This window comes from Cyprinus carpio, chromosome A17 (assembly GCF_018340385.1).
Source record: "Cyprinus carpio isolate SPL01 chromosome A17, ASM1834038v1, whole genome shotgun sequence".
NCBI classification, from domain to species: Eukaryota; Metazoa; Chordata; class Actinopteri; order Cypriniformes; family Cyprinidae; genus Cyprinus; species Cyprinus carpio.
Genome location: NC_056588.1, coordinates 17,896,782 through 17,924,091, shown reverse-complemented (window position 1 = coordinate 17,924,091; position 27,310 = coordinate 17,896,782). Strand labels below are relative to the sequence as shown.

General features: G+C 36.8%; 1 protein-coding gene across 3 annotated transcripts; it reads left to right on the top strand.

Moving 5' to 3' along the window:
* The first annotated feature begins 1,832 nt into the window (after nt 1-1,832).
* LOC109055797 (ribosomal protein S6 kinase alpha-5) lies at nt 1,833-25,699 on the top strand. 3 transcript variants are annotated; one of them, XM_019072986.2, is made up of 17 exons: nt 1,836-2,147; nt 4,646-4,717; nt 4,807-5,025; nt 6,263-6,378; nt 6,964-7,065; nt 9,345-9,428; nt 9,630-9,733; nt 10,728-10,878; nt 11,037-11,198; nt 12,485-12,610; nt 15,002-15,135; nt 15,231-15,324; nt 18,332-18,502; nt 18,835-19,026; nt 21,429-21,588; nt 21,684-21,847; nt 22,157-25,699. In XM_019072986.2, the coding sequence occupies exons 1-17, from the start codon at nt 2,078-2,080 to the stop codon at nt 22,442-22,444; spliced, it is 2,409 nt and encodes an 802-aa protein (XP_018928531.1). In that variant the 5' UTR covers nt 1,836-2,077; the 3' UTR covers nt 22,445-25,699. The 3 variants fall into 3 exon arrangements, with proteins under 3 accessions (XP_042630240.1, XP_018928530.1, XP_018928531.1); XM_042774306.1 differs by lacking the exons at nt 21,429-21,588; nt 21,684-21,847; nt 22,157-25,699 and adding an exon at nt 21,143-21,402 and having other exon boundaries at nt 1,833-2,147; XM_019072985.2 differs by lacking the exons at nt 21,429-21,588; nt 21,684-21,847; nt 22,157-25,699 and adding an exon at nt 20,159-20,935 and having other exon boundaries at nt 1,833-2,147.
* The last annotated feature ends 1,611 nt before the right edge of the window (nt 25,700-27,310 follow it).

Below are 27,310 nucleotides of genomic sequence, written 5' to 3'. Positions count from 1 at the left end.
CAAACTGTATTTAGCAAGTTGTTAACAACCCACACTTTAAATAATAATAATAATAAAAACACTGTGACTGTCATTTATGTTGACCTGACATACTCCAGTAATGTGCTGTTTTTGCATGAATCAAAAACTGTTGCTCTAAAACTCATAAACAGTAAATTCAAAAGTGTTACTTCTCTCAGAGTTCAGTTTTACTCTATCATGACTCAGAAGTGGTAATTCTCTTCTGGGTTTTAACACTTAACCGAACAGTTTTATGTCCTGCAATAAATACAACAGAATAATGCTGTTACCTATATTGGTCCCTACTTATTTGTCTAGAAATGTTATTAAGACACTATATTGTGAGCAAACTATATAAAACGAGCAGCTTGTGTAGTAAACAAAAAAGAATGAGACAATTACTAGCAGTCTCTTTATGGAAAACTGGAAACCTTTACAGACAGAGCCTTCAGACCATGGACAAACATAAGAATAATCTTAATAAGCTCTGCTTGTTTGCACTGCATGCACAGGCTTGCCTTCCTTACCTGTGTTTATGAGCCTATTTGGATACAGCTTCTTGTCTGTAGGCTATGTGTAAACATCCAAATCAGTTTGTTTAGGGAATATTTACATGGTAAACTATAACTGTGTGGGCAGTTTAAAGTAAATACTGGGAGTTTATGGGTGTTTCCTAGGATTGCACTAGAAAAGAAGTAAAGTTATTATAATAGAACATAATAGAAGTGCAGGTAACAGGCCTTCGCTTGTCCAAATGAGGACACGGACTTCCCTCTCCCCCCTCAGAAATTTTAAACCTGCTCTTTTCTCTCAGTGCAGCCAGAGCCTCAGTCAACTGTATGCACATAATGCACACTTTCAACTCACTTATCTAATACACAATAGAGCGGAAGTAGTGACTGAAGGTCAAGTGCACTCATTACATTACAGCATATTCCTAGACAATTAGCTAATACACTGCTAATCTGTCTTGCTCCTTAAAGGGATAGTTCAAATATGAAAATTTCTATCGTCATTTTCTCACCCACCACTTGTTCCAAACTTTTCCTGAACACAGAAGAAAATATTAGAAGAATGCTGATAGTATGGAAGTCAACTGTATACCGTCAACTGTTTGGCTATGATGACAGAAACATATTTTAGGGTGAAATATCCCTTTAAGATTCATTTGCAATTCTTGAGCTGGAAAAGAAAAAATCTATTTATTAATAATACTCTGTAAAAAGATACCTGATTCTCCGGGTTTCCTCAAATTTACACATCTGTGGGATCTTCTGGAGAACATCTAAGCACCCTTCCAAAAAGAGCAGTTCTCTAAAGAGCTAATAAGAAAAAACACATTAGCATAAATTCCTACAAGACTTCTAAAAACTGTCAACAGTTCCCCCAGTAACCTCTACCATTAGGAAAAAGGTCTTGATAATATTTACTATTGATCTTTATTAAAGTATTATAAATTAATTGTAAAACACTACTTTAACAACATTACTTTAACTCATTAAAAAAAGTTAAGCAATTTTCAGCTTCTTTAAATAAGTTATACTTATGTTTTTAAGATTCAATTCATGTTTTTAAGTCATTTAATTTAGTTTAAATGACATACAGCTAAGTTGATTGTATTAAAAAATTTAAGGCAGCGACTTTTTTTTTTACTGGGAACATTTTTACATATTTATTTATTAATAGATTTTATAAATATTCATTGTTTAACAATAATGATACCCGTTACAATACATTGTTACAGTAAATAGTTAAAGTTGAGCTGTGCGTTGTGTGATGGGCGTTGAGTGACAGTCGGCTGGTCCAATAGAGCAGAAGTATGTCTCCTCGCAGCACAAGTGGGCGTGTCTAATGGGGATCGGCGTGTGTATCGCAGTCAGTGCAGCTGTAGTATTTACTGCCCCGCTGCCCTTCCCACGAGAATGCAGTTATTGTCATTTACATTATTTTCCAAGAGGTTGCTTTATGGCAACAACTCCGTTTATGTAATCCTTCAGTGAGCGTCTCTGTTGTAGTATTTTGCATTAGTGTCGCGCAGCGAGCAGAGGAAAGAGTGCGCGCTCCGTTCACGCGAGTAATGCCGTCTACGATGGAGGGCTCGTCCGAGGAAGGTGACCTGTTTACCGTCAAACACGAGCTCAGAAACGGTAAATGAACGCCGGGCTGTCTGTCCCGCACTTGTATTTAAGAAACAACGCTTGTATGTAAATAATGTTCAAGGAAGGGACAGCTTTAATATTAGCTAGTTGGCTAGTGTAAAAGCATGAGTAAGTGGTGTTAGTAGCCTATATGAATATATATATTGTTATCTGTATCACAAATGATCCTCCAGACTGGGGTAATTTGAGATTGGAGGGTGTTTTGCATATGCAATTGCATAATTCAAACATTTAAAAGAAATTCGATAGACAGTGAAGAAAATTATTTTACTGTATGGGATTAATTGCGTTTATTATGTGTCGGTGATTTAAGTAGTTGCTCACTCATGGCCTTGAGTCTAACGAAGCCCAATTACTGGAGCTAATTTAATCTCTAGGGCCTGGTGTTGTCTTTGTATAGTAAATGAAGTTACCAGGTTTGTGTCCTCACTTGCCTGTCTCAGTCAATGCTTAACAGGCACATTCCATCAATATGGTCCAATACTTTGTTGTCTTGTGACATTTTTAGAGGCACTGATGCCACATTTGGATTGTGAGAGCTGTATGTTTAATAAAATAATTTTAATGACATAAATCAAATATTTAGAACAATGTTCCACATTCTAGAGCAATCCTGTTACCACACTGTTACAGAAAGTGTGTCCTTTCTTAAAATTGTAACACCTATGAAAACACACAGTTTTGACTTTTATTACAGCATGATGGGATGTAGGTCTAATCTCATTCCATTATCACAGTTTTGCAAGAATTATAGTGTGACTCCGTCTCCATTCATCAAACTAAACGATTCTACCCTGTTATACATAAAATGTTACTCGTAAAAATGTAGTTTAATCTCATGGCCCTATATTTTGTACTCTGTTGGTATCTTGATACAGGAGATCTATTGTCTAAAGGTCTGTTTTGACTTCTGTATCATATCATAAAAATGGGTTATTGATGTATCAGCCAGGCCAAATGATCAGTCAGTATTTTCAGATCGGCAGATTTACAGTAGTGGTTATTAATAGCATTAATAACAGCATTTCCAAATAAGAGATTTGTGAATAGATCACACATTTTCCGTTTTCAGGAAATATTGTTTTGCAGTCATTATAATGTATTTTGCGATAGTCTACTTTGTTTCAGCAATTAGGAAACCCATATCAGTCAATCACAAGTCTCAAGTATTTAAGTTACTAATCCAGATCCAGATATTAGACTCAGTAGTGTATTACTGTATGACTAATGCAGGTCAATACGAATGATCAGTTGACAGGCACGTAATTGTTTCTGGCTTGTTATGATTAAACTTAGAGTGCAGGACTAAAGACTAGAAGGGGTCACCTGATAAGTCTCATCTAAGAAAGATCAATGGGGACCAGATTCTCTTTATTAATGCTTTCGGGTCCAAAGTGGAGAACGTCTTGGTCTGAAAGCTTATTAATAAACATTGTAGTTCCCATGGGCCTCTCTAGTGCTTGCAACTTAAACATGCTGCTTGATATCCAGTCAGAGGATGTGGTAATAGAATGCTTTTTCTTTCTTTTTTAAAATCAGATGATTTGTGAAGATAGAGAAAGATCATGATTTTGTGTGAGATGCAGTGCTACTGTGATTGAGGGTAACAGCAGGAGTGCATTCACTTCACTGGGCATTCTCATTGGTATCTACTGCATGAAACAAGTGACCTTACTTCAGGCTGCACGCTACCTTGTAAACATATACCACACACATGCTCGCGTTCTTCAATGTCTCATTCATGAAGGCTGTTTTGTTTCCTCTGAATCATCGGGCTCTTCGTTATTTATGAGCAGGCCCACACAGAATCTGCACCTGCAGAACTCAGATTTCTGAAGAATTTGAATGCATTTCATTATAGTTCTGCCCCTTGTTTGATTACATTACCGTTCAAAAGTCTCTTAAGCTCACCGAGGTTGCATTTATGTTATCAAAAATACAGTAAAAACAGTTGTGAAAAATATTGCACTTTTAATTTTTTAAATGTTCTTTATTCCTGTGACAGCGAAGCTAAATTTTCATCAGCCATTTCTTCAGTTTTCAGCGTCACATGATCCTTCAGAGATCGTTCTAATATGCTGATTAAAAGTCTATACTGTCACTTTTGATCAGTTTAATGGATCCTTCCTAAATATGAACTTATTTAAAAAAAAACTACTGACCCCAAACATTTGAACGATATTTCCTGAATTCATAATGCTTCGGCTGACGCTTTTGTTTCAGCCTGTTTAAATATTTAAAGTCAGTGCGGAAAATGCATAAAAAAGATTCCATCTGGACCTGTTTATAAGCTACATACTGTATTTACAAACAGCTGCGTGCTCGTCTCACTTTTTCCATTCTCACAGTTGTGAGAAAGTGGCAAAGGTTCAAGTAACCAAAGTTGAGAAGGTTTACGGGAGGTTTTCTTATATGGTGGCATCCAAGTGAAGAACATGATTTTTTTGGCCGTGTGACCAGATGAATGTGTTTAAATCTTTCCCCAGCCAATCTGACGGGTCACGTGGAGCGAGTGGGCATTGAGAACTTTGAGCTGCTGAAAGTGCTGGGAACAGGAGGTCAGTGATAGTTCAAGTATGTGAGCCCCGCGTTCTCTGCTTATCTTTGTTCCTGCTCCACTAACACATCGTTCTTCTCCTCCGGGCAGCCTATGGCAAGGTGTTCTTGGTTCGCAAGGTGAGCGGCCATGATTCAGGTAAACTCTATGCCATGAAGGTGCTGAAAAAGGCCACTATTGTGCAGAAGGCGAAGACGGCAGAGCACACACGCACAGAGAGACAGGTCCTCGAGCACATCAGGCAGTCTCCTTTCCTGGTTACACTCCATTATGCCTTCCAGACAGACACCAAACTGCATCTCATTCTAGGTACGCTCTCTCCTCTCTCTCTTGTGGATTGCAAAAATGTTAACTGCATTTTATGCTCCAATTTTACTTCTGCATTTAAAAGAGTGCAAGCTGTGCAGGCAGAACTTTTCTTCTGCATTGCTCAACAGTTTTGTTGTTGTGAGCTGATTTAATAGTGCTCGGTGTGATTCAGTCGTAGTGAGCCTTTAGTTAGTCTGAATGCAAATAGCTTAGTGAGCAAGGATACACTGATATCTCACTTCACAGGAAGTGGGCAGGGAAATTTACCCATCAGTCATTGTGCACAGCCTCCCCAGGCATTTTATTCAGCTTAATTAACCTCAGAAGTGGTTGCTGGGCAGTACGAGAGTATAAAGTGCAGCAGATGTGACTGTTAGGATGACATTATTATTATGTCCATCACTTACATAACAAGTAAGAAGATCACCATGCTATAAATAATTATAAAACAATGGTATTACTTATATAGTTAGTTAAAAACAGTAATATTGTGAATTTAAAAGAAATGTTTTATTTTAATGTATTTTAAAGTGTTGTTTATTGCTTTGATAGCAAAGCTGAATTTTCTGCATCCATTACTCCAGTCTGAGAAGCATCAGAAATCATATTAACATGCTGATCTGATGATCAAGAAACATTTCTTATTATTGTCAAGCAGCTTAATATTTTTGTGGAAACCGTGATACATTTTTAGCATTCTTTGATGGATAGAAAGTTCATAAGAACAGCATTTATTTGAAATATGACTTTTTTTAACAATGCCAGAATCTTTACTGTCATTTTAATAATAAAAGAATGAATTTCTGTCATCATACTGACTCCAAACCTTTTAATGGCAGTGTGTAATTTATTACTTTAATTTAAAAGAGTTTCCATTTTAATAATTGATATTTTTTGTTTGTACATCGCCGTCATGCTTGAAGCCCCTTCTTTATGTGACACAAGTGTTGTTTGATGAAGCCGAAGGGCATTGCAAATAAAGTGAACTTCTACACATCCTCTCTCGAGTGTGTAGAGACCAGTGAACTCTGTGCAGTTAATGTGCTTTAATAATGAAAAGCGGAAGCGCCTGTGCCACTACAGGAACTATTGGTTTTTGTGGTAACGCTTGGAACCGATTGTGTCAGTGTCAACATTAAAGCAGTTTTTTGCAGTAACTGCACAATACCATGTGCATCAGAAATATAAATATGTCTTTGACCAGTTGCAATTTTGTTTTATATACGTTAAATTGCAGACTATGTGAACGGAGGTGAGCTCTTCACGCACTTGGTCCAAAGAGTTCGCTTTAAAGAGCAAGAGGTTACCTTGTACAGCGGGGAGATTGTACTTGCACTGGAGCACTTGCATAAGGTAAAATTGCTGCACTTATTTTCACTCTTCATTTCCTTTGCATTCTAACTGAACGGCGCCTCATTTCGAGAGAATAGTGAAAGTCGCTCTGTCCTTTACTCAGGAGGTACTTCTCCTCTCTCCTGCCTACTCAGATCAATTCCTCACTCAGCTAACCAGGCCAGGCCAAATGTATCTGCAGTGCTCAAAATTTCTTGAAGGCTGTGTTTACACAAAGAGGAAGAAAAGTGTATTTAATGCATGCTTGTTCTGTGCATAGCAACTATTATTCAGAGAGAAGAGAACTGCCCTGGAGGCATTGCAGTGTGAGTAGGTAGGACCTTGACAGTGAGATTAACACTGTTTCGGTTCAGTCTCATTTTTTGTCATTGCCTATTATGTTGCCATTTATTATTTATTAAAGTAGCGGTGCATTTTCCAGGTGAATGGCTGCATTTTATGACTCCAGACAAGTTAAGGTTGTGATTGTGAGCACAACATTTGAGCAAATACTTTAGGCATAGATAAATAAAAAGTTGTTGAGTGATGACCTGAAATTGAAGTATTTGGTCCCACATCTAAACGTAAGATCTTATTGTTTTTCAGCTGGGAATCGTCTACAGAGACCTAAAACTTGAGAATATACTTCTTGATTCAAACGGTCACATCGTGTTGACGGATTTTGGCCTTAGTAAGGAATGTCACGAGGTGAGTTCGTGTTACTCTACATAGTTGAGATTGCACATTTTGCACATAGTTCATATAAACTGCATATTGATTCTTTTTCATGTAGTTCTGGATCAAATTGTTTATAATTCTGGTTGCTGAAAAGCATGCTAAAACATAACAGATACAGATAAGTATCATGCGGTGTGCAAAAGCAGCTTGTTGGTCACATCTGCAGCAGTATATACACTACAAAACCATAAGCTCACAAATATATGTGGGAGACATCAGATAAGTTGTTGTCCAGCCAAGTACGAAAAGGCGGAATAAGCTTTACAACCTATTAAAGAAAATTACCAATCAATGTCCTGCATCATAATTCTGCATTTAAAGTGAATATTGCAGGACAAAGGCATTACTTAAGCATGCTTTACCATTCTGACACAGTAAGCCTAAATGTTATAAATATATTTTATTTAAATACACTACTGTTCAATTGTTTGTTTTGCGATCCCTGGGCTATAATAAATGATTGTTTTTCCTGGGGACCACCCAATATCCCACACGTGCAGGTCCTGACGTGTCCTGCCCTGTCAGAGATGTTCTGTTTGATGTTTCGGTAGTTCACATTGAACCTCCCTCCGTCCCATGGATGCAATTACAGTGCAGGGCTGTTTGCTGTAATGCTGTAATTGCTTATCATGCATGTTTTGATGATGTTCATTGTTCTAAAAGATTATATTAACTTTTTGTTTTTTCCTTTGGTTTGACCTTTGTTGTACTAGCTAACAACCCATTTCAGCCAGAATTTCTTTTACAAGTGTGGTTTAAAAACACGCCTGTGACTATTAAGACTTTATGGTGAACATATAATCCAGCGCACATAAATGACAGAAATGTGCTGATTATGAGATGCAAAAAAATCAGTGCACACAGGAACTTTAATTATAAAAGCCATGTGCTTGTATCGGTATTCAAACATGTGGCAAGAACGTTAAATGCTCGTAGGATATTAAAGAAGATTGTTCCAGATGTATTTCATTCCTTAAATATGCCACATAATTCTGAATGCAGCTTTGCCCAATTTAGAAAGTACAGATGGTATTTAGTCTTAGCCACAGTGGCATCTAAGTGCAGTAATTAATCATTGTAGAATGATGAATCTTGTTTCGATGTGTAGGTTTACATTTCAATTTATTTGTAACTTTTAAAACACTATGCTGAAATGGATGCACTTCTAGTGAAAAGAGGGTCAGTAAGATTTTTTAACAGAAGTTAATACTTTTATTTAGCAGAAATGCATTGAATTTATCAAAAGTGACAGTAAAGACAATTAAGCAGCAAATCAGCATATTAGAATGATTTCTGAAGGATCGTATGGCACTAAAGACTGGAGTAATGATGCTGAAAATTCAGCCTCATGCCATCACAAGAAAATGTATTATAATATATTTAAAAATATATGAAAACAGAAAACTGGTTTAAATTGTAACATTTCACAATATTACTGTTTTTACTTTATTGTTGATCAAATAAATGCAGCTTTGTTGAGCATAAGATGTCTTTCAAAAACATTAAAAGATCTGGTAACACTTTACAATAAGGTTCGTTAGTTAACTACTTTAGTTAACATGAACTAAGAATGATCAATACTTCTACAGCATTTATTAATCTTAGTTCTTGTTAATTTCAGCATTTACTGAAGCATTATTAAAATAAAAAGTTGTGCTTGTTAACATTAGTTAATGCACTGTGAATTAACATGAACTAACGATGAACAACTATATTTTCATTACCTAACATTAACAAAGATTAATAAATACTGTAATAAATGTATTGTTCATTGTTCATTCATGTTAGTTAATACATTAACTAATTTAACCTTATTGTAAAGTGTTACCAAAAATCTTACCAACCCCAAACCTTTGATCAGTAGTGTATATATTTAATTATTTTTTGACCATTACTGTAAAGCCAGCTCATTGTGTTTCTTGTTTCTGGCTTAAGAGTTTGTATCATGTTTTTTGTCTGACCAAATGTAACCTCATGTGATTTTTATTTATTAATTTTTATAAAAAAATTTATACCAATGTATTTTCATTGAAAAAGTAGTAAACAAAGAAATTCACCGGAAAGTTTTGCCTTGAGCTCAAATCTGATTTGTCCATTGTTAGTGAACATTCTGTGTAGATGCTGCCACTGTCGGTAGTGTAAGATACAGTAACTTGCATATGGTAGATTAATGGAAATTTTGGGTTGAGTTAACACTTTTGGATTCATGATGCATTGAATCGTGTATAATAAGTGCTTTGGTCTTGTAGGTAGAGAGAGCTTATTCCATCTGTGGCACTATTGAATACATGGCCCCTGAGATTGTAGCAGGAGGGGAGTCGGGGCATGACAAGGTAAAATGAACCGCTCATCCGCCCATTCACCACATTTTAAGTGCTATTTAATTACACATGTAATTTTCTTAAATTATACACAGCAGCTTAAAGTTTGACATTGAAAAGTCATTCATTCATTCATTCATTCTTTTTTTATATAATTCAGCATACATTTGAATGTGCTTTTTGGACTATAACCCTTGTGTTGTGCTCCCGTAGGCGGTGGACTGGTGGAGCATGGGAGTTCTGATGTATGAGCTGTTGACCGGAGGCTCTCCTTTCACTGTCGATGGCGATGAGAACTCTCATTCTGACATTGCTGAGTAAGACCAGCGCATACATACACACACAAACACACACACTCAGAGCTGAATTCTCTGTGAGGACGGGAGTAAGGAATTTAACAGTTCTGGCTCTGATTGTTATTCCTCTTAGCAACTCTGGTTCCATTAATGATTCTTTAAAAGGATAGTTCGCCCAAAAATAAAAATTCGGCCATCCTTTACTCGCCCTCATGTTGTTCCAAACCTGTCTGACTTTCTTTCTTCTGTGTAAGATGAGAGAACATACTTGTTGGTAGCTGTATGGTTTCAGTTCCTATTGATTTTTGTTTTATGTAAAGGAAGTCATTGGGTACCAAAACTGTTTGGTTATTAGCATTCTTTAAAATATCTTTTGTGTTGAGCAGAAGAAAGAAATGCATACAGTTTTGGAACAACATGAGAGGGAGTACAGGGTTTTCGTCTTTGGGTAAACTTTTTAAGTTCTTTATTGAAATTATTTTTAGTCACTTTGGATAAAAGCATCTGCTAAATGACTAAATGTAAATATAAAATGCTACTTATTAGAATACAAAAATCATCATGTGTATCACATCATCATATGAACAGACATGATCAGTCAACTTTATTATCATGAGTCTTGCATATTTTTTGGGGGGTTCATTTTGAATCGGACATGATGAAATTTGATGGATCATAGGAGTCATTTGTTCAGGAATCAGACTTGAACAGATCTGAAAACTCAAAAATCAATATATTTTTAAAAATCTTATTTTTATTTTATTTTATTTTTTTCAAGTGGAACTGAATACTAACTGGTTCTTGGTTCCCATCCCTAATTCTCTGTACGACTTTATGTGGTTAATGCCAGTTCTCTTTTTATTATTTAGAAGTCCGTCTTTATTTTAATTCATGAGTTGACTGTTTGATTGCATCAGCATGATGATAAAATAGCATTAAATTACCTTCTTAAACCTGCCCTTTTTAAACCCTTCTTGGTTTCCTTTTTTATTAATTCTCTCTCTTTTCCCAATAGGAGAATTATGAAAAAGGATCCTCCATTCCCCAAAGACTTGGGACCTCTGGCCAAAGACATTATCCAGCGATTGCTAATTAAAGACCCAAAGAAGAGGCTGGGCTCTGGGCCCTTAGGGGCCCAGAATGTGAAAAGCCATCCATTTTACCAGGCAAGGCAAAAATGAATAACTGACTTTTTCCCCAAAAAAGGGAATTTTAGTAGAGAAGAATAACTTTTTCCCTCTTCATTTGGCGTGTTAAAGTTAATTCAGATCCATTCAAGCTTTGAAGGACCAGCATCTAAAATGTTTGACTATCGTTTGTTTAGAAAATGAACTGGGAGGACCTAGCTGCTAAGAAGGTTCCGGCTCCGTTTAAGCCTGTAATTCGTGATGAGCTAGATGTTAGCAACTTTGCAGAGGAGTTTACAGAGATGGACCCGACATACTCCCCAGCGGCACTTCCAAACAACTGTGACCGCATCTTCCAGGTAATGGATTTAAAACTCATTTTATAATATTTGTTTAATGCCAGGTATTTGCACGTCAGACCGCCTAACATGATATGTGAAAGTGAGGAATTTAAGACACTGTATTACTACTGCAAAGTAATTACTGCAAAAAAAAACACTAAGAATCAGCTGATTTCTCTTCCAGGCCAATGTATCGGAGTATCTCTAATGTATCACTAATATCAACCAATGTGTGATGTACCTAAACCAATGTTGATTCACACTGAGCATTTATTTATGACTAAGAATGAATTTTTGCACCTGAGCGGACATTCGATGTTGCGTTAGGATATAATTGTTCAGTTAACACTCCATTATTAGTAGGCAGGAAGTACTGAAGTGGATATGGGCAAGTCAGCCTTTATAATGATCACTTGTGCAATGTGAGCCAGGCTGTCTATGTTGGTATTCAAATGAATTAGAGAGCTGTTTGAAGATGTAATTATGGTGATATGGAGATGGATTCAAGCATCAGATGTGAATGACTATTTTTGATGCGTCTTGATCCATAACGTTGCCTATAGCATGATGCCAGCTGAAATGGGAGGCTGCGAAAGAGATGGTGTCTATGATTGCCTGCTGAATCCTTCAGTCTGCCGGATCAATGCCACCATTAAACGGCTCTGTCATGGAATAAAAGGTCGGCGTCTGCGAGAACAACCATGTCTGGCTCAATTACTCCTTCAACCTTTGATTACCAACTTCATCTTGGCTTTTCTGAGTGTTTGCCTTTCATGTGCGCTGGAATTTTGTTCCTTCGTAATTCTCGGGCGGTACAATTGCAGCGACGTCTGCAATGATAACTTTCTAAGTGCTCCACTGCACAAACACATGCATAGCCACATATAAACCCAGCCACCCGTCAAACTCCTCACAAACTGAAATTAAGCTGCATTAGAGGACTGTGATAATTTGAAAAGCAGGGCAATTAAATACCTTGGCTTAGCAATTAAAAGCATTTCAAGCATTCATCTCCTCATCCTTCCGTCCAGCCGTCCTCTCATCTAGCCAGCCACTTCTCCGCCCATGTAGCACACAGCTGCAGTCTGGCCGTGTTAGTGGGACATGGGCTGTCGGAGGCTTTATTTAGATGGGCGCACATGATGCAGTTGTCGCAAACAATGTGACTGGAGTCCCTTAGCATTAAGGATTTGCAGAAATGCAAAAGGCCTTGGTGTTTGAGTTCTGTCAGTGACCCTGAAACTTCCTCTGCATTAGTTCCCTCTTCTGTTAGTGAGTGTGTTTATAGAGGTTTGTATCTGCAGGGCTATTCCTTCATGGCTCCCTCCATCCTGTTTAAGAGGAATGCGGTAATGGACGACCTATCTCAGCTGTGTGGCGGGTCAGAGAGGCCAGGCTCTGCAGCTGTTGCCCGTAGCGCTATGATGAAGGTCAGTCTGCATATCTCTGCTTTGTAAAAACATTTAAAGCTGAGGTGTCATTTTTTTTTCAATGTTAAAGGGGTCATATGATGCAATTTCAACTTTTCCTTTCTCTTTGGAGTGTTACAAGCTGTTCCTGCATAGATAAGATCACTAAAGTTGCAAAGAGTAAAGTCTCAAACCCAAAGAGATATTCTTTATAAAAGTTAAAAACACCTAATTTAAACATGCCCCCACATGTCTACGTCACTGTGTGGGAAGATTTGCATAATTCTGCCCAAATGTTCACGCAAAGAAAGGTGTAACTTTTATTCTCACTTTAGTATTGTTGCCGCTGCCGCCATGTTGTGGATACGCTGTGCTTCATTGTGAAAGCGAAACTACTTTGTTTGGTCTTCCAAAAGAGGACACAACTAGAAATCAAAGTTAAGCTGTATTTACAAAATTGTTCCAGAACAGTTCAAACCAAATATTTATGTGTGTGTGACTGAACCTACAATGCTGGCTGTTCTGACTCACAGCCTGTAAGTATGTTTTCATATTTAAAGAATTTGCCACTTATGATTCAAACGCGAGTTTTGAGCAGTGTAGAGTAGCGCTTGTTGTTTATCTTTTGTCCGATCACAAAATGCAGACATGGTTTTATGTTTATGCGGCGCAGTATAAGTCATTATAATCAGTAATTGTGTCCCCACTGGATGCAATAAATGCCTCATTTGTAATGGGTTTTATTGGTTTTGTCTCGTCGCGCCGGGACACAGCATCACAGTATGGTAAGAGGCGTAACATTTGCATCACGCGCTTGAGGTATTCGGCCAATCACAACGGATAGCTGGCCAATCAGCGCACACCTTGCTTTTCAGAATGATGAGCTTTGTAAAAATCGACGCATTTCAGAAAGGCAGGGCATAAAGGAGCAACAATAATGTACATTATGTGGAAAATAATGTGTTTTTTAACCTTAAACCGCATAAACACATTGCATTACTCCAAATACACAAAATAATGTTCTTTTTAGCAATGTCATATGAACTCTTTAAAAGACTTTCTCCCATCCCAGTTTAATGTGAGGTGCAAATAAGTAAGCCATTCGTATGTTGATTTGACTGAAAAGTGTAAGCATTTCTCTATAAGACCAATGGAAAATAGGTGAAATCTTCAGAAAACCTGTTTGAACACAGTCATTATTTTTGCAAAAACATTGAAAGAAATATCAGTGCTTGTTAGGCAGCAAATTAGTTTTAATTGCGATAGACCAATAAACTGCTATTAATATATATTTTTTAACAATATTTAAACTTATTCCACTAAAACAGTTAACGGTTCTTAAATATCGGTTTTACACCATCTTAAGTTTAAGTCTCAAAAAAATAGCATCTACTGTAATAGTGGCATTACACCACTGTGATCAACATAACAGTTCACATGTACATTAACTTAATATTTCAGTTGCTTGCATAAATAATTACACTTTCTATTATTATATAATACAGGAATAAATTATTATCGGTTATACATATTTATGCTTTTGGCAGAAGTTTTTTTCCAAAGCTGGTGCCATGCTCTACTGGTGGAGCTTTATGAATGGTTATTGAATCCATATTGTGCATATTGATTATCATACAATTATACAATAATCATAATCAACATTGGTAGATTTCTAGTTTTTGGTAAATTAAATGACAAAGTTAGAGAGTAAGAGAGAGAAATTGATAATGCGCAATAGAGAAGACATTAGAACAACATTACAGAACAAAAATCCTATCCAAAAGACATTAGAACAAAAATCCAAAAGACATTAGAACAAAATCCTATTACAATTCACTATGCAGATATTTCAATGACGGCTTCACTGTTGAGTGGCAAACATTTTGAGGGGCTTTTACACAGTTCTTGCTTTAAAAACTGCTAGATGAGTGCAGTGGTATTTAGCAGAAGTGGTGCATAAATGTGCATTAACTCTCATAAAATGTTGTTAATGTACACGCTTAAAACACTGAAGATCACATGTGATTGGTCTGTTGTTTTAAAATTCAACTGCTGCACTTCTTTATGTTCATGCATGTGATGCACTAAAAAAGCCCACAGCATTTATTTCTTGTGTGCATGTTGACTAGTAATTAAAAATAGCACAGTAGCACAAAATATAAAAACACATTTTACCCTATTTTATATCCTTCTCCAAAACTGTCAGGAATGATCAAGAGCATCAGGATTTTCCTTTATTTTCAAAAAAAAAAAAAAAAAAAAAAAAATGATGTACTATGCAGAAATTCTCCAAAATTTATAAGTAAAGCTCCCTTCACAGTCCACCCAGACCAATTGTTTTGATGCAAGAAACCTTGATTAACATTGTAAGTGGATTTCTCTTGACCTTTACTTCTGATAAACTGACCATAGGACTCTCCGTTCTACATGAACTATGAGATGGACCTGAGGGAGAGCGCTCTGGGAGAGGGAAGCTTCTCCATCTGCAGACAGTGCACTCACAAAAAGACTGGACAGAAATACGCTGTAAAGATTGTCAGTAAAAGGTACCAGCTATGCAGCCTGCTGACAGAGTCTTTTTGATGTATGTATTATATAGGCTAATAGTCATAGAAGTAATTTGTATTTTATTGTTCTGCAGAATGGAGGCACAAACACAGAAAGAGATCGCTGCTCTGAAACTGTGTGATGGACATCCCAACATAGTCAAGCTACATGAGATCTACCACGACCAGGTAAGTCAGTGTTTGAGACTAAAACCTAGAGCTCATGTGCACTTCAATGCCTCATTCTCTCAATGAACTGCACTAGCCTGAATAAGTTTGAACTCTCTTTGTCCTCACACCTGCCCCAGATTTTATTCCCTCCTGTTCGTAAACTGTCCTCTTCCTTTTCATTGTACTTTGTCTCTATTACAATCCAGTCTTTATCAGATGCAGCACCAAAGAAGGTTACTAGAGAAATGGTTGGATGGTTTTCATTACAACAAAATCAAATTGGTCCTTTTTACTTATTAAAAAAAATCCTAGAGAAAAACATAGATTTGAATCTTCTGAAAATATAGATGTGCATCAGATTTTCTTTATCGATTTGAGTCGATTGGAGACTAAAAAAAAAAACTAAAAAACCTAGATTATGGACCTAAGACGGCTTGTACAATAAGCAATGTAAAAATGTTTGGTTTAGACTTACAAAAAATGATATTTCATCAAAATAAAATATATTGTTTCTACCTGTTTCTGGGAAGATTTTTTTTTCCATTATTAATCAGTAACATTTCAACTTCCTGTCGCTTCTGTAAAATCCCAATGGGTAATTTAAATACCACCCTACATTATTTCCCCCAAAGTATTCTGTTTACTGGTAAATTACATTACATATCCAATGCTTTGTGCATGTCATGTTTAAAAGTGTTTTTTTTTTTTTTTAATACATACCACAGTTCAGAACTTTGGGGTTGGTAAGAATTTTTTTTTTTTTTTGATGTTCTTGAAAAAGTATCTTATTTTCACCAAGGCTGCATTTATGTGATCAAAAATGCAGTAAAAGTGTAATATTGTGAAATATCATTACAGTATAAATTTTTTCTATATACATATTTTAAAATGTAATGTAAATGTATGATCCTTCAGAAATCAGTCTTATTTGCTGATTTGGTGCACAAGGAACGTTTGTTGTTAATGTTGAAAACAGATGTGCTGCTTAATTTTTTTATGGAAAACATGATAGAATTTTTTCAGGCTTCATTGAAGAACATAAGGTTCAAAAGAACAGCATTTATTTAAAACGGAAATATTTTGTTACATTAAAAAAAGTCTTTCTGGTGCATCTTTGCTGAATAAAAATATACATTTCTTTAAAAAAATCTTTCTGAACCCAAATTGTTGAAAGGTAGTACGCACGTTATTTTTATTTTGTGTGTTTATGTGTGTATGTATATTTCAACATGTGCCAGACATCTTGACCCATCATCCAATTCATTGTTCATTATGATATGCTTGAGTCAGTTGGGCACCTCTTCAGATCTGTAAAAGTCTGTGTATATATGTGTGTGTGTGTGTGTGTGTGTGTGTGTCCTCTTGCCAATTGGAGGTTATCAACCCCCACCCTCTTTGCCATGCCCCAGATAAAAAGCAGAGCCGCCCTGCCCGGTCAGGGTCTTTGTTCCTCTATACCAGAGATAATGAGAGATATTAGCTTGCTCTTTTTCATTTGCCTCTCTTTCTTCTTTCGTGCACACACACACACTCACACTTGCACACTCGTACACTTGAACACTCATTTCTATCTCATTCCACCCACATAAGGCACACAAACACTTGTTCACACTCATTCACACTCACTCATTCAGCTTATAATGTAACTGAAGCTCATTTATGAAATCAACTTAGTCTTAAGTCTTAACCTTTTCCAAGTGATTTTTCTGAGTTCAAAGACATCATTCCCTCTGACTTTCTGTCAATAAATGTACATCTGTGCCAGGATAGAAGGCTTTGCACTTCATAATAGGTTATCTGTGTAATTGTGATCATATACTGTTCCAGTGTGTTTCCTTATGCTCCCTAATTTTATATTTAGAGTTATGCCCAGGGCCGGTAATAGAGTTCTGGGGGCCCAAGGCAAAACTTAATCTGTTCTTTCAGAGCAGTTTTACTGTCCACAAACAACAGTTAGAACTGTGCACAAACAAATTACAAACAATAGGACAAATACTATAGAAAAAAGATACAAAATAAACAATTTAGTGTACTAAAAATAATAGCTTACAGCAGCAGGTTTATTAGGTTGGGTATAGGGAGGACCGGCATGGCTTGTGCCCCTATATTTTTATGTGGATCAATAATAAAGGGTCAGGAAAAATTTTATCTGGATGTGTTTGAGGCTACACTCGAACCCTATTACTCACATGAGCGCCAAGGCTCAAGATTTCAGGATCAAATGTGTTAACCACTGCGTCTGACTCTGAATGACTTGACTCTCTAACATTGCTTTTATAGTTAACTTAAACTAAAAATATAATCATCAAAATAAATGTTTGTTACTTGAAATAAAATAAGCTTTAACTGAATTAAAATATAAAAAAGCTTACATTTATTTTATTTCAGCTTGTTGCAAGGCAAAATTTAATTTTTTGTAACAAAGTATTAAAATAACTAAAACTTAATAAACTATAACTAATAAATGCAAATTAATAAAAACTAACTAAAACTAAAAAGTGACAACAAAATATGAAAACCCCCCCCCAAAAAAACAAATTTAAAATATTAAAGGGTTAGTTCACCCAAAAATTCTAAGATTCTGTCATTAATTACTCAACCCCATAAGACCTTCGTACATCTTCGGAACACAAATTAAGATATTCTTTAAGTTATTATTTACTTTTATTTTTTTAAGTTTTCTTTGCGCACAAAAAGTATTCTTGTTGCTTCATAAGATTATGGTTAAATCACTGCTGTCATATGGACTATTTTAACAATGCCCTTACTACCTTTCTGGGCCTTAAACGAGTCAGTTGCATTGCTGTCTATGGAGTGTAAGAAAGCTCTCGGATTTCATCAGTAATATCTTAATTTATTTTCTGAAGATGAGTGAATGTCTTACGGGCTTGGAACGACATGAGGGTGGGTAATTAATGACAGAATTTTCATTTTTGGGTGAAAAATCCCTTTAACAAACCTATAATAGTATATCAATGATACTAAAATAACTGCTTTCTAATATGGTGAATTTATGTTTGTGTAGCTACACACATATATTGTTCTGGAGCTTCTGCAAGGTGGAGAGCTGCTGGAGAGGATCAGAAGGAAGCAGCACTTCAGCGAGACGGAGGCCAGCTGCATCATGCGCAGACTAGTGTCTGCAGTCAGCCACATGCATGATGTTGGTGTGGTGCACAGGGACCTCAAACCTGAGGTACAGCATGCCACAACACATCCACTGTCATTATCTCAAATGTACAACCCACATGTCACAGCACTCCAGGCTGAGTGGCCCCAAAGTATAGGTTGGGCAGAACTTTACATAGTAGTTAAGCCTCAGGATTGACAAGACTTGCTTAATTAAAAGGAAACTTACTCAAGAAAAATCTGCCTTGTCAAGTTTATACTCCTCAATAATGCTTGTGTTTCAATTTGGTGTACAGTGAATTAGTAAATATTTGTGATGGTAAACTAAGAAGGATTTATTGCTTTTATTTTTCTTACTGTGTAATGGAGTTTTCTTCAATCTCTGTGTTCTCTTTATAGAATTTGCTCTTCACTGACGACACTGAGAATTCAGAAATAAAAGTTATTGACTTTGGCTTTGCTCGGCTCAAACCTCCTGACAATCAGCTCCTGAAGACCCCCTGTTTCACTCTTCAGTACGCTGCACCGGAAATCCTCAAATACAATGGTTATGATGAGTCCTGCGACCTCTGGAGTTTAGGAGTCATTTTGGTAAGGCCACATAATACCTACAGTATGTAAGGTATGGGTACTAGGAAGGGTCATTTTTTTTCTTCTTGTTTCAAGATTGCACATATTTGTGCATTACCAAGATGGCTGGCGAGTTACAAATTTTGTTTCTGAAGTTCTATTTCAGTTAGTTTTCAGCAATAGTAGTGATTTTTAAAATTATCAGCATTACAATATAAGTTTTTTTTTTTGACCAGTAAGGAAGTGGGATTTTTATTTTGACAACATTAAAATTTGATTAATAGTTTTAGATATATAGCAACTTCTTGATTCTGTAATCCTGTTATCCTATTTATTTTTACAGATATATAGGATTACAAATTCATGAAAATCGCTATCTAAAGTCTAAATCTGTTCTAAAATTTTAAAAATGTATTTTTATCAAGTTTAGATTTATTTGATTTATTTTCAGATTATTTGTTCCTATGTTTGTAAATATTATGTCAAAGAAATATAAATTTATTTACTTACTAATTTATATATTATCTATAAAAAAAAGGGTGTTCTCATATAATGTATATTGGTTTTATATCGGCCATTGGCCACCCTACCAGATAACAGCATCAGCCATCCAAAAAATCCATATCGGTCGACCACTGAATCTGTAGGGAAGCCTACTAGGATTTGAAACAGCAGTTGTGTTCAGCTGATTTTATAGAGGAGAGAATGGGGCAAATGCTAAATGCACCTTTGTCAAAGTGAAGTATCTCATTTTTCAGGCTTTTTTAATGGAAATAAAACACTGAATGGTGCATTTTGTATGTGATGTATGAGTGCTTTCTCCTATTTCTGCAAGTATGAGATTCTGGTTTGTATCCATACAGAAGCTTTATCCCCCTTCATGTAGATTATAATATCCTTTTGGATATGAATCCATGTCTTGCTGTTTCTGACACTTATTCACTTGAACACCAACCAAAATAAACAAACTATCAAGCCTTCCAAAACAGCTTAGCATTGCTTATTGGAGTCCTCGCGACTACCCTTAAGCAGAAATTTTTCCAGCCAGGACTTCATTGAGAGAAAGATGAGAGGAGATAGCGAGGTGGAGCCTGGGGAGATGTCCATAGCCGAGTTATTTATGTGGAGCTGTTTCTGGCTCACTCTGTATTAGGGAGCAGGACCTGGCTGGGGGGAGAACGAAACAGCAGAGTTTGACGTGATGATTTCTGACAGGCAGTGAGCTGAGAGACCCTGGAGCTCTGCACAACATGGAGAGAGACCACAGTATTGGGAAAGATAAGAGCTGTGTGGATTATTTAGCTGTGCACTTTTTCTCCATTTCATTTTCATAACAATAATAAAATGTGTTCTTATCTATAATTTATTGATATAGCACATTTAAAAACAACAAAATATGTGTTGTGCTCAAACAGACAATTGGAAAACACACATAACATCTGTACAGCATGCAATGACTGTTTCACTCTCATAATGTCCTGCGAGAGCAAATAAGTCTTAAGGCACAGTTTGAACATATTGATGAGGAGACAACGGACTGTGGGTATTTTATGAACTCAGGGCACCAACAGAGAAGGCACAATTATCTTTAAGCATTAAGAACCACGTGTGAGTAAGGAGCAGCTAGTTGGCATATTTAAGAGACCTGTAGGTGTGATGGAAACTGCAGAGATCAGAGTAACAAGGTTCCAATACATCTACAGCTTTCAAAGCATAACAAAACTGTATACTCTGTCCAGTATAGAAGAAATATGATCCCTCTTGTTGGTAACAGACAGAAGCTCACTGGTTGTCCTGTAAAAGACAATAAAGGACAGATTTCAGTTTGGTAAAAACTCTAAGCTAGAAGAGTCAACTCTTCAAAACAGCTTTAATATGCTTGTTAAATTAATCCAGGCATGGACAAACTTTGTCCTAGAGGGCCACTGTCCTGCAGAGTTTAGCTCCAACCCTGATCACACACAACTGAACAAGCTAATAAATGTCTTCAGGATTACTTCATCAAGGTTGGAGCTAAACTCTGCAAGACAGTGGCCCTCCAGGACCGAGTTTGCCCATTCCTGGGTTAATCACTTATCAAGCTGTTGGTTGATAGATGATGATGATGTGTAATTTATATTTAATATTTTGTTTCTAGGGTGATACTATAACATTCTGTCCAGGGACTACACATGAAAAATATCCTTTGGCTAATTTTTGCATATTTACAGTAATGTTTATTAATGTGCACTGTCCAATTTTGATTTCATGCTTACTTTAAAGCAAAAGGTACAGCTATGTGTCATTAGCATAACAGTGAAGGTAAATTTCATGTTTTTTTAAATGAAGACTAGAAGTGTATATGAAGAAAATAAATTGGTCCTAAGATAGAACCTTGAGGTACCCTGCATTAAGGTGCTCTTGTGCGCTTTGTTTTGTTGTAGTACACCATGCTATCTGGCCAGGTCCCATTTCAATGCCAAGGGAAGAGTCTAATGCACACCAGTGCAGACGAGATTATGAGGAAGATCAAACAAGGAGACTTCTCTTTCGAAGGTGAAGCCTGGAGGAATGTGTCCAGTCATGCTAAGGATCTGATACAAGGTGAGACACAGCTGAAGACGTTTAGAGACCATTTTGCAGTGTTTTAAATAGGAATGCATTTGTTAAAACTAAAATGTGTCTATCACATGGTTCAGAGCTGCTGACGGTGGACCCTGACAAACGGATAAAAATGTGTGGCCTACGCTATAATGCCTGGCTCCAGGATGACAGTCAGCTCTCCTCCAACCCTCTTATGACCCCTGACATCCTGGGATCTTCTACCATATCAGTGCACACCTGTGTCAAAGCCACCTTCAATGTAAGAAAGTGAAAAAATAGAAGGATGGATTCTAGAAAATAAAAATTACAACATAACATGGCTCATGATTTATTGTTGTTGTTATTGCTGAATAAAAGTACTATTGTAATAGTTCATTCAATAAAAAAAATAATCATTTTATTTTACATTAGATTTATTATCATTATTATTATAGATTTATTATCAATATTATTATTATTCATAATATATTAAGCTTTCTGTAAATGTAATATTGGCAAATATTGATGTGGTCACCAATATTTTGTACATTTCTAGTTTTCTTGTGTAATACTGTTATGTCTTCCACAGGCCTTTAATAAGTGTAAGCGGGAAGGCTTCCGACTCCAGACAGTTGACAAGGCTCCTTTGGCCAAACGCAGGAAGATGAAGAAGACCAGCACCAGCACAGACACCCGCAGCAGCTCCAGCGAGAGCACGCACTCATCATCCTCTTCCTCCCAGTCTCATGATAAGACGCCACCAGGCGGAGAGACAGCCATTATCCCCCAGGCCTCCATGAGCACACCTCTCACTCTGGGCCCTGATGATGAGCCCTCTCGGGGGGAACCCCAGCCTGCCTTCACCTTTACAGAGTGAACCTGTCTGAGAAACAAACAACAGGATAGGTGGTTACGTAATTCTCCCTCCATTCTTTCTCCTAACGCTCTGGCAAGGCCGTACAACTCCAGAATTTGCATGCAGGGACCAACTCAAATCCATCACTAGCAATAGATGCACACCATAAGCATTGAAGTCAGAGCTTGAGTGAACTTCTGGTTCAAGTCCCGCATGGCTAAAATGCACTGCATCCAGTCCAGTGTCTCAAACAGGAGGGAGAACTTCACTTTGAGGAGTAACTAATCCTTCCACTGATGGAGCAAGGAAAGTCTGCTTCTGCAGTGTCCTGACAGACCAGTTTGCTTCTGGCAAAAAAAAAAAGGAAAGGGATATTCATTTTAAAAGTATATAAATAGAATTTATTTAAGAGGAAATTTATTGTTATTATACAGACTTTCTCAAATTTGGTTTATAATAGTATTCGGTATATAACAAATTTGTCAAATGTGACAGCTCCATTTGTGCTGGAAGCTTTGTGGTATTAATTCACATATCTAACGTCAATCTTTGACTTCTTCCAAAAGATTTTACTGAAGTAGCAACAATTAGGTTTATTAGTTTCCGTGTGAGCATTTCATTGTAAAACTCTTGTTAATTAACCTTGGCAAGGTAAAAAAGACGGTTTGTTTCATATTTACATGTTACTAGAATTTTCTGTTGAGATCCTTTCCTCAGGTTATTTATTTGTTTTTTTAAACATAAACTCAATTTTAAGAGTTGAAGACAAAAGCCAGTGGCTAAATGTGCAGTCACATTTACCTTTGCTTTAAGAATTTTTTTTTGGGTGAAATCTAGTTATTTCACTGGGAATCTGCACAATTTTGCATAGGAGCAAAAGATTTCCCCATGCAGATTTTTGCTTGGTTTGAAAGTGACTTCTGCATGAGCATTGCTTTGACAGTGGACAATGGACGTTTATTGGTGAAATTTAGCTAATGTGACCATATCTTAAATGAGAGAACGCTAGAGGTGTTGCTTTGGATGTTGTTTTACTCTGACACTTCTTCATTTAAGGTTTTATATATAAGTTTAAGCTGGGATTGAATCTGCTTAAAGTCAACATAAAATCAAAATGGACTCATTTTACATTTTTAATGCACCAGATTCATTTGTAATCTTTGCACAAACCAAAATGTAATGACTCTTTCTTCCTCTGCATTGACTTTCTTTTTCCGGTGGTATTACTTAGGCCTCTCGGGCTATTGGATAATGCTACCCAGTAGCTAAATGGTGCTTTTGTCATAGTTTTAGCAAACTCCTATTCAATCTGGCTCACATTCAATGTAACGCTTCCTACTTTTCATTATCCAATCACTTTCTGATGGATAGACTCATGTCCTGCCCTACATTTTTTCTTGTAATCTTGTTTCACATGAGAATGCCTCACATGAGTGGAAGAAAATGGGTTTTGATTCATGCTGACTTTAATCGTCTGCAAAGCTTAATGACACGCTTACCTTACAGAAGATAACCATGACTGCAGGGCCATATTTTAGCCTGAAATGAAGTGATACGCCAGCTAAAAGACATCTGTGGTTTCCTGTTTGGTGGTGGCATGTTGTGTTTTTGGCCCTGTGTTAGGTGATGCTTTAAGACGTGCTGCGGCAGAGTCTGTGGTGTTAAAAACGATGTGCTTGCATTTTTTTCGTCTTAGCATTATCTGTTTCACAAGCCTTGGAGGTTTTGTGACACCGAGGTGCAGTGTTGCAGAACTCAAGTTGGAGTCCAAGACCATATTTTCAGGAGCATTTGGACTCAGTCAGGACTCTTGTCTGGACTTGAGTACTACACTCTTGAAAATAAAAAGGGTTCTAAAAATGTTTTTGTTCACTCCATTCTATGGCAGCAATGCCATAGATGAACCATTTTGGATTCTCCAAAGAAACTTTCAGTGAACAGTTGCTTAAATAACAACTCTGAAGAACCTTATCCCACTATAAACAAATCTACAATGCAAAGGTTCCATGGTTGTTAAAGGTTCCTCAATGAACCATCAATGCCAATAAAGAACCTTTAATTTTAAGAGTGTATAAAACTGCTGAGCTGATTATGTGCTACTCAGTGTTTGTGTTTTCTAGCTGGTAATGGCATTTTTACAGTTGACGGTGTCATTCATATCTTGTAAGCACTACAAAACTATTTGAAAGGCACTTGAACTCTACATTGCTATGCAAAAGTTATTTTCTTCCTTTCTTCTTATGTTTCTGTTCGTATCCTGAAAGATCTTTATGCATTAGAAAATAGTGAGTATAAGCAGTGCCTCATCAGGGCAAACATAACTGCCATTTTAGGGACAGACGCAAACTCTGGTCTCTAAGTAAATCATGCATTCCACTTCCTGTGCACTAACCGAGACGAGACATCCCATCATTGAGCTTTTAAATGGCGAGGGCTGGATTGGGACCCAGCGGCAGGTATGCATGCAGGAACGCACACACTCAAACACACACAAACTGGTGCTCCTGCCCACTCGAACCCAGGCAAAGGACAAGAGCAATAAGAACAACAGGAGCTTGGCTCACTTTCATGTGGCTGAAAGCCGCTGTGTTCGGCCTCTTCCCCATCACTGTTCTCCCTAAGGCTCCCTCATTACTGCCTCCTCCTTTTGTTTGGGTGTATTAATAGAACGGGAATGAGGGGAGGCAGAGAGAGTCCTACATTGAACTCTCCTCTGGGAGTGAGGCTTCCTGCGTCTAATCGCACAAACATGGAGCTTGTTTTATGGTTTGATAAGTTTTTTAGGAGTCTTTCCTTTTGTTTTAGCTGTTAAGAGATTAAGGGCCAGACGTGGGTTTTCGTTTAGCATTTATAGAAGCGTAGTGAGCATCGGCCCTTAAACTGAACATCCTCCTTTGATCTGTGCACTCCGTTTTTGTTGCCCTTTTTAGTGCTTGTAAATTGTGTTGTCTGCTTGTGAAATGTAACCGAGGGGCCCGGTGCGCTTGTATCTGTGATAGCACCGGGTGCGGATGGCTCGTCTGCTTGTGGAGGTGGGCTGATTAGCCTTTTTAAGATCCACCTTGTTTTTAAAGGGGTTGTGGATTTGAAGTCGGAGAGTTAAAATGATAGTTCACCCATAAAGTCTGTCATTTACTCACCCTCAAGTTGGTCCAAACCTGTCTTTATTCTATTGGGCATAAAAGAAGATATTTTGAAGAATGTTAGTAACCAAGCAGTTGATGGTAGCCATTGACTTCCACAGTATGGAAACAGTTACTATAAAAGTCAATGGCTACCGCCAAAAAAAAATTCTTTAAAAAAAAATCTTTTGTGTTCAACAGAAGAAATAAAAACATAAAAATAAAAACAAAAATTGTATAAAACAATATAAAAGATTTTTGGGTGAACTATCCCTTTAATTTTAGAACGTAATGTAAATGGATTTGTTTAATTGCATGGAAACTTGTTCCCTTTCTTGATGTTTCATGATATCTTCAGTAGAATTGCCTTGTTTTAGAGGTGGTTATGCTTTAGATGTTAAAGTCAAACTTTGAAAGTTCATCACGGTCATTTGATACTTAAAAAAAAGGCAAGCAGCCTGTAATTGTTGCGTTTACTAAAACAGTGGCTAGGGGTAGCTGACAAATAACATGGTCTCCCAAATAATAGCATGTAATTATGATTTTTTTTTTTTTTTTTAGGAAACAATATTGTTTAAAATAGTTTTAGATTATGTGTAGCACATCACACTGCAGAACAACAATATAAATTTCAGCTGCCCAACTACAAATTTTACTGGTCAACATAAGTAAGATATATATCAAAGTTTTCACATGGATTTCGTAACATGAAAACAGACTCTGTACATTGTTTTGATGTAAGTGTCTCCCTCTCTGTCCACTGTCCTGTTTCCTCTCCGAAAGCACCTGTGCATGTCATGCCTTGAATCTATAGAAAGGGGTTTTTACAAATGAATAAATTACATATCTGTTTTATTTTACCAAAGTCATTATTTGTAGCAGTGAAACTTAATGCAAAATCTCAGCCTTTTTCAACACACACCAAGCTTTAACTTTCTTTGTTGTAAAGTCGTTCAAAATCTGTTAATTTGGTTAGGCTTATGTGCTTCCGTTTTCCAGCATTTCCTGCTGTGAAACACATTTATAAATGTAATTCTGTATGTTCTAAGAGTCATATTAAGAAGCATAGACTTCTAGCACAATTGATGTGCTAGATTTCATTTGATTCTTTACCCCCGTCTGACATAGAAATGGACCTTCATGGCACTCCACACAAAGCCACCAAAAAAGCATAATGCAAAATGTATGTCATAAACGTTTCTACTGTCCATGGGCTTAAGGATTTGATAGTGTAACTGCCAATAATATATGTCAGGTTTTTCAGCAAATTCAGATATTGATTATGATCATCTAAAATTGAAATGTTTGCTAAGCCGCTCAAAAACAGAAATATCTGTTTTTGCATTTTGTTGTGCAGTTGGTCCAGCACAAGTTGCATTCAATTACAAAGGGAATTTTGAGTAAATGGATTTAAAGGGATTTGTAAACTTTCACCTGTGCAACCAAACGCTGCCGCCAAGGGGCGCTGTTTACACAGTTTTAGGTTTGTGTTGATGGTCATTTACCTTACTGAAACTTGATTAGGGGATGTATATAAGAGCTTTCCTGTCTCTAGACTCTGTATTAGTCTGCACTGTGCACTAGATGTTTAATATTTAGCCATTACATGAAGACCGATTTCAACATGAGACCTGAATATCTTATCTTATAAAAATGATCTAGCTGGGCTAGAGTTTTTCCTCATATTAATTTATTTAAATTGAATTATTATTGAACTATAACACTTAAAAGCGCCAAAATAAAGTCCTATTTATAGTGAGTTTTA

Bases quoted from the DNA above. Each gene is read 5' to 3' on its own strand.
- LOC109055797 (XM_019072986.2), top strand. From the start codon at position 2,078: ATGCCGTCTACGATGGAGGGCTCGTCCGAGGAAGGTGACCTGTTTACC. The intron at 12,611-15,001 runs GTCAGTCTGCAT...AACTGACCATAG, and splicing joins CCCGTAGCGCTATGATGAAG to GACTCTCCGTTCTACATGAA. The intron at 18,503-18,834 runs GTACAGCATGCC...TTCTCTTTATAG, and splicing joins ACAGGGACCTCAAACCTGAG to AATTTGCTCTTCACTGACGA.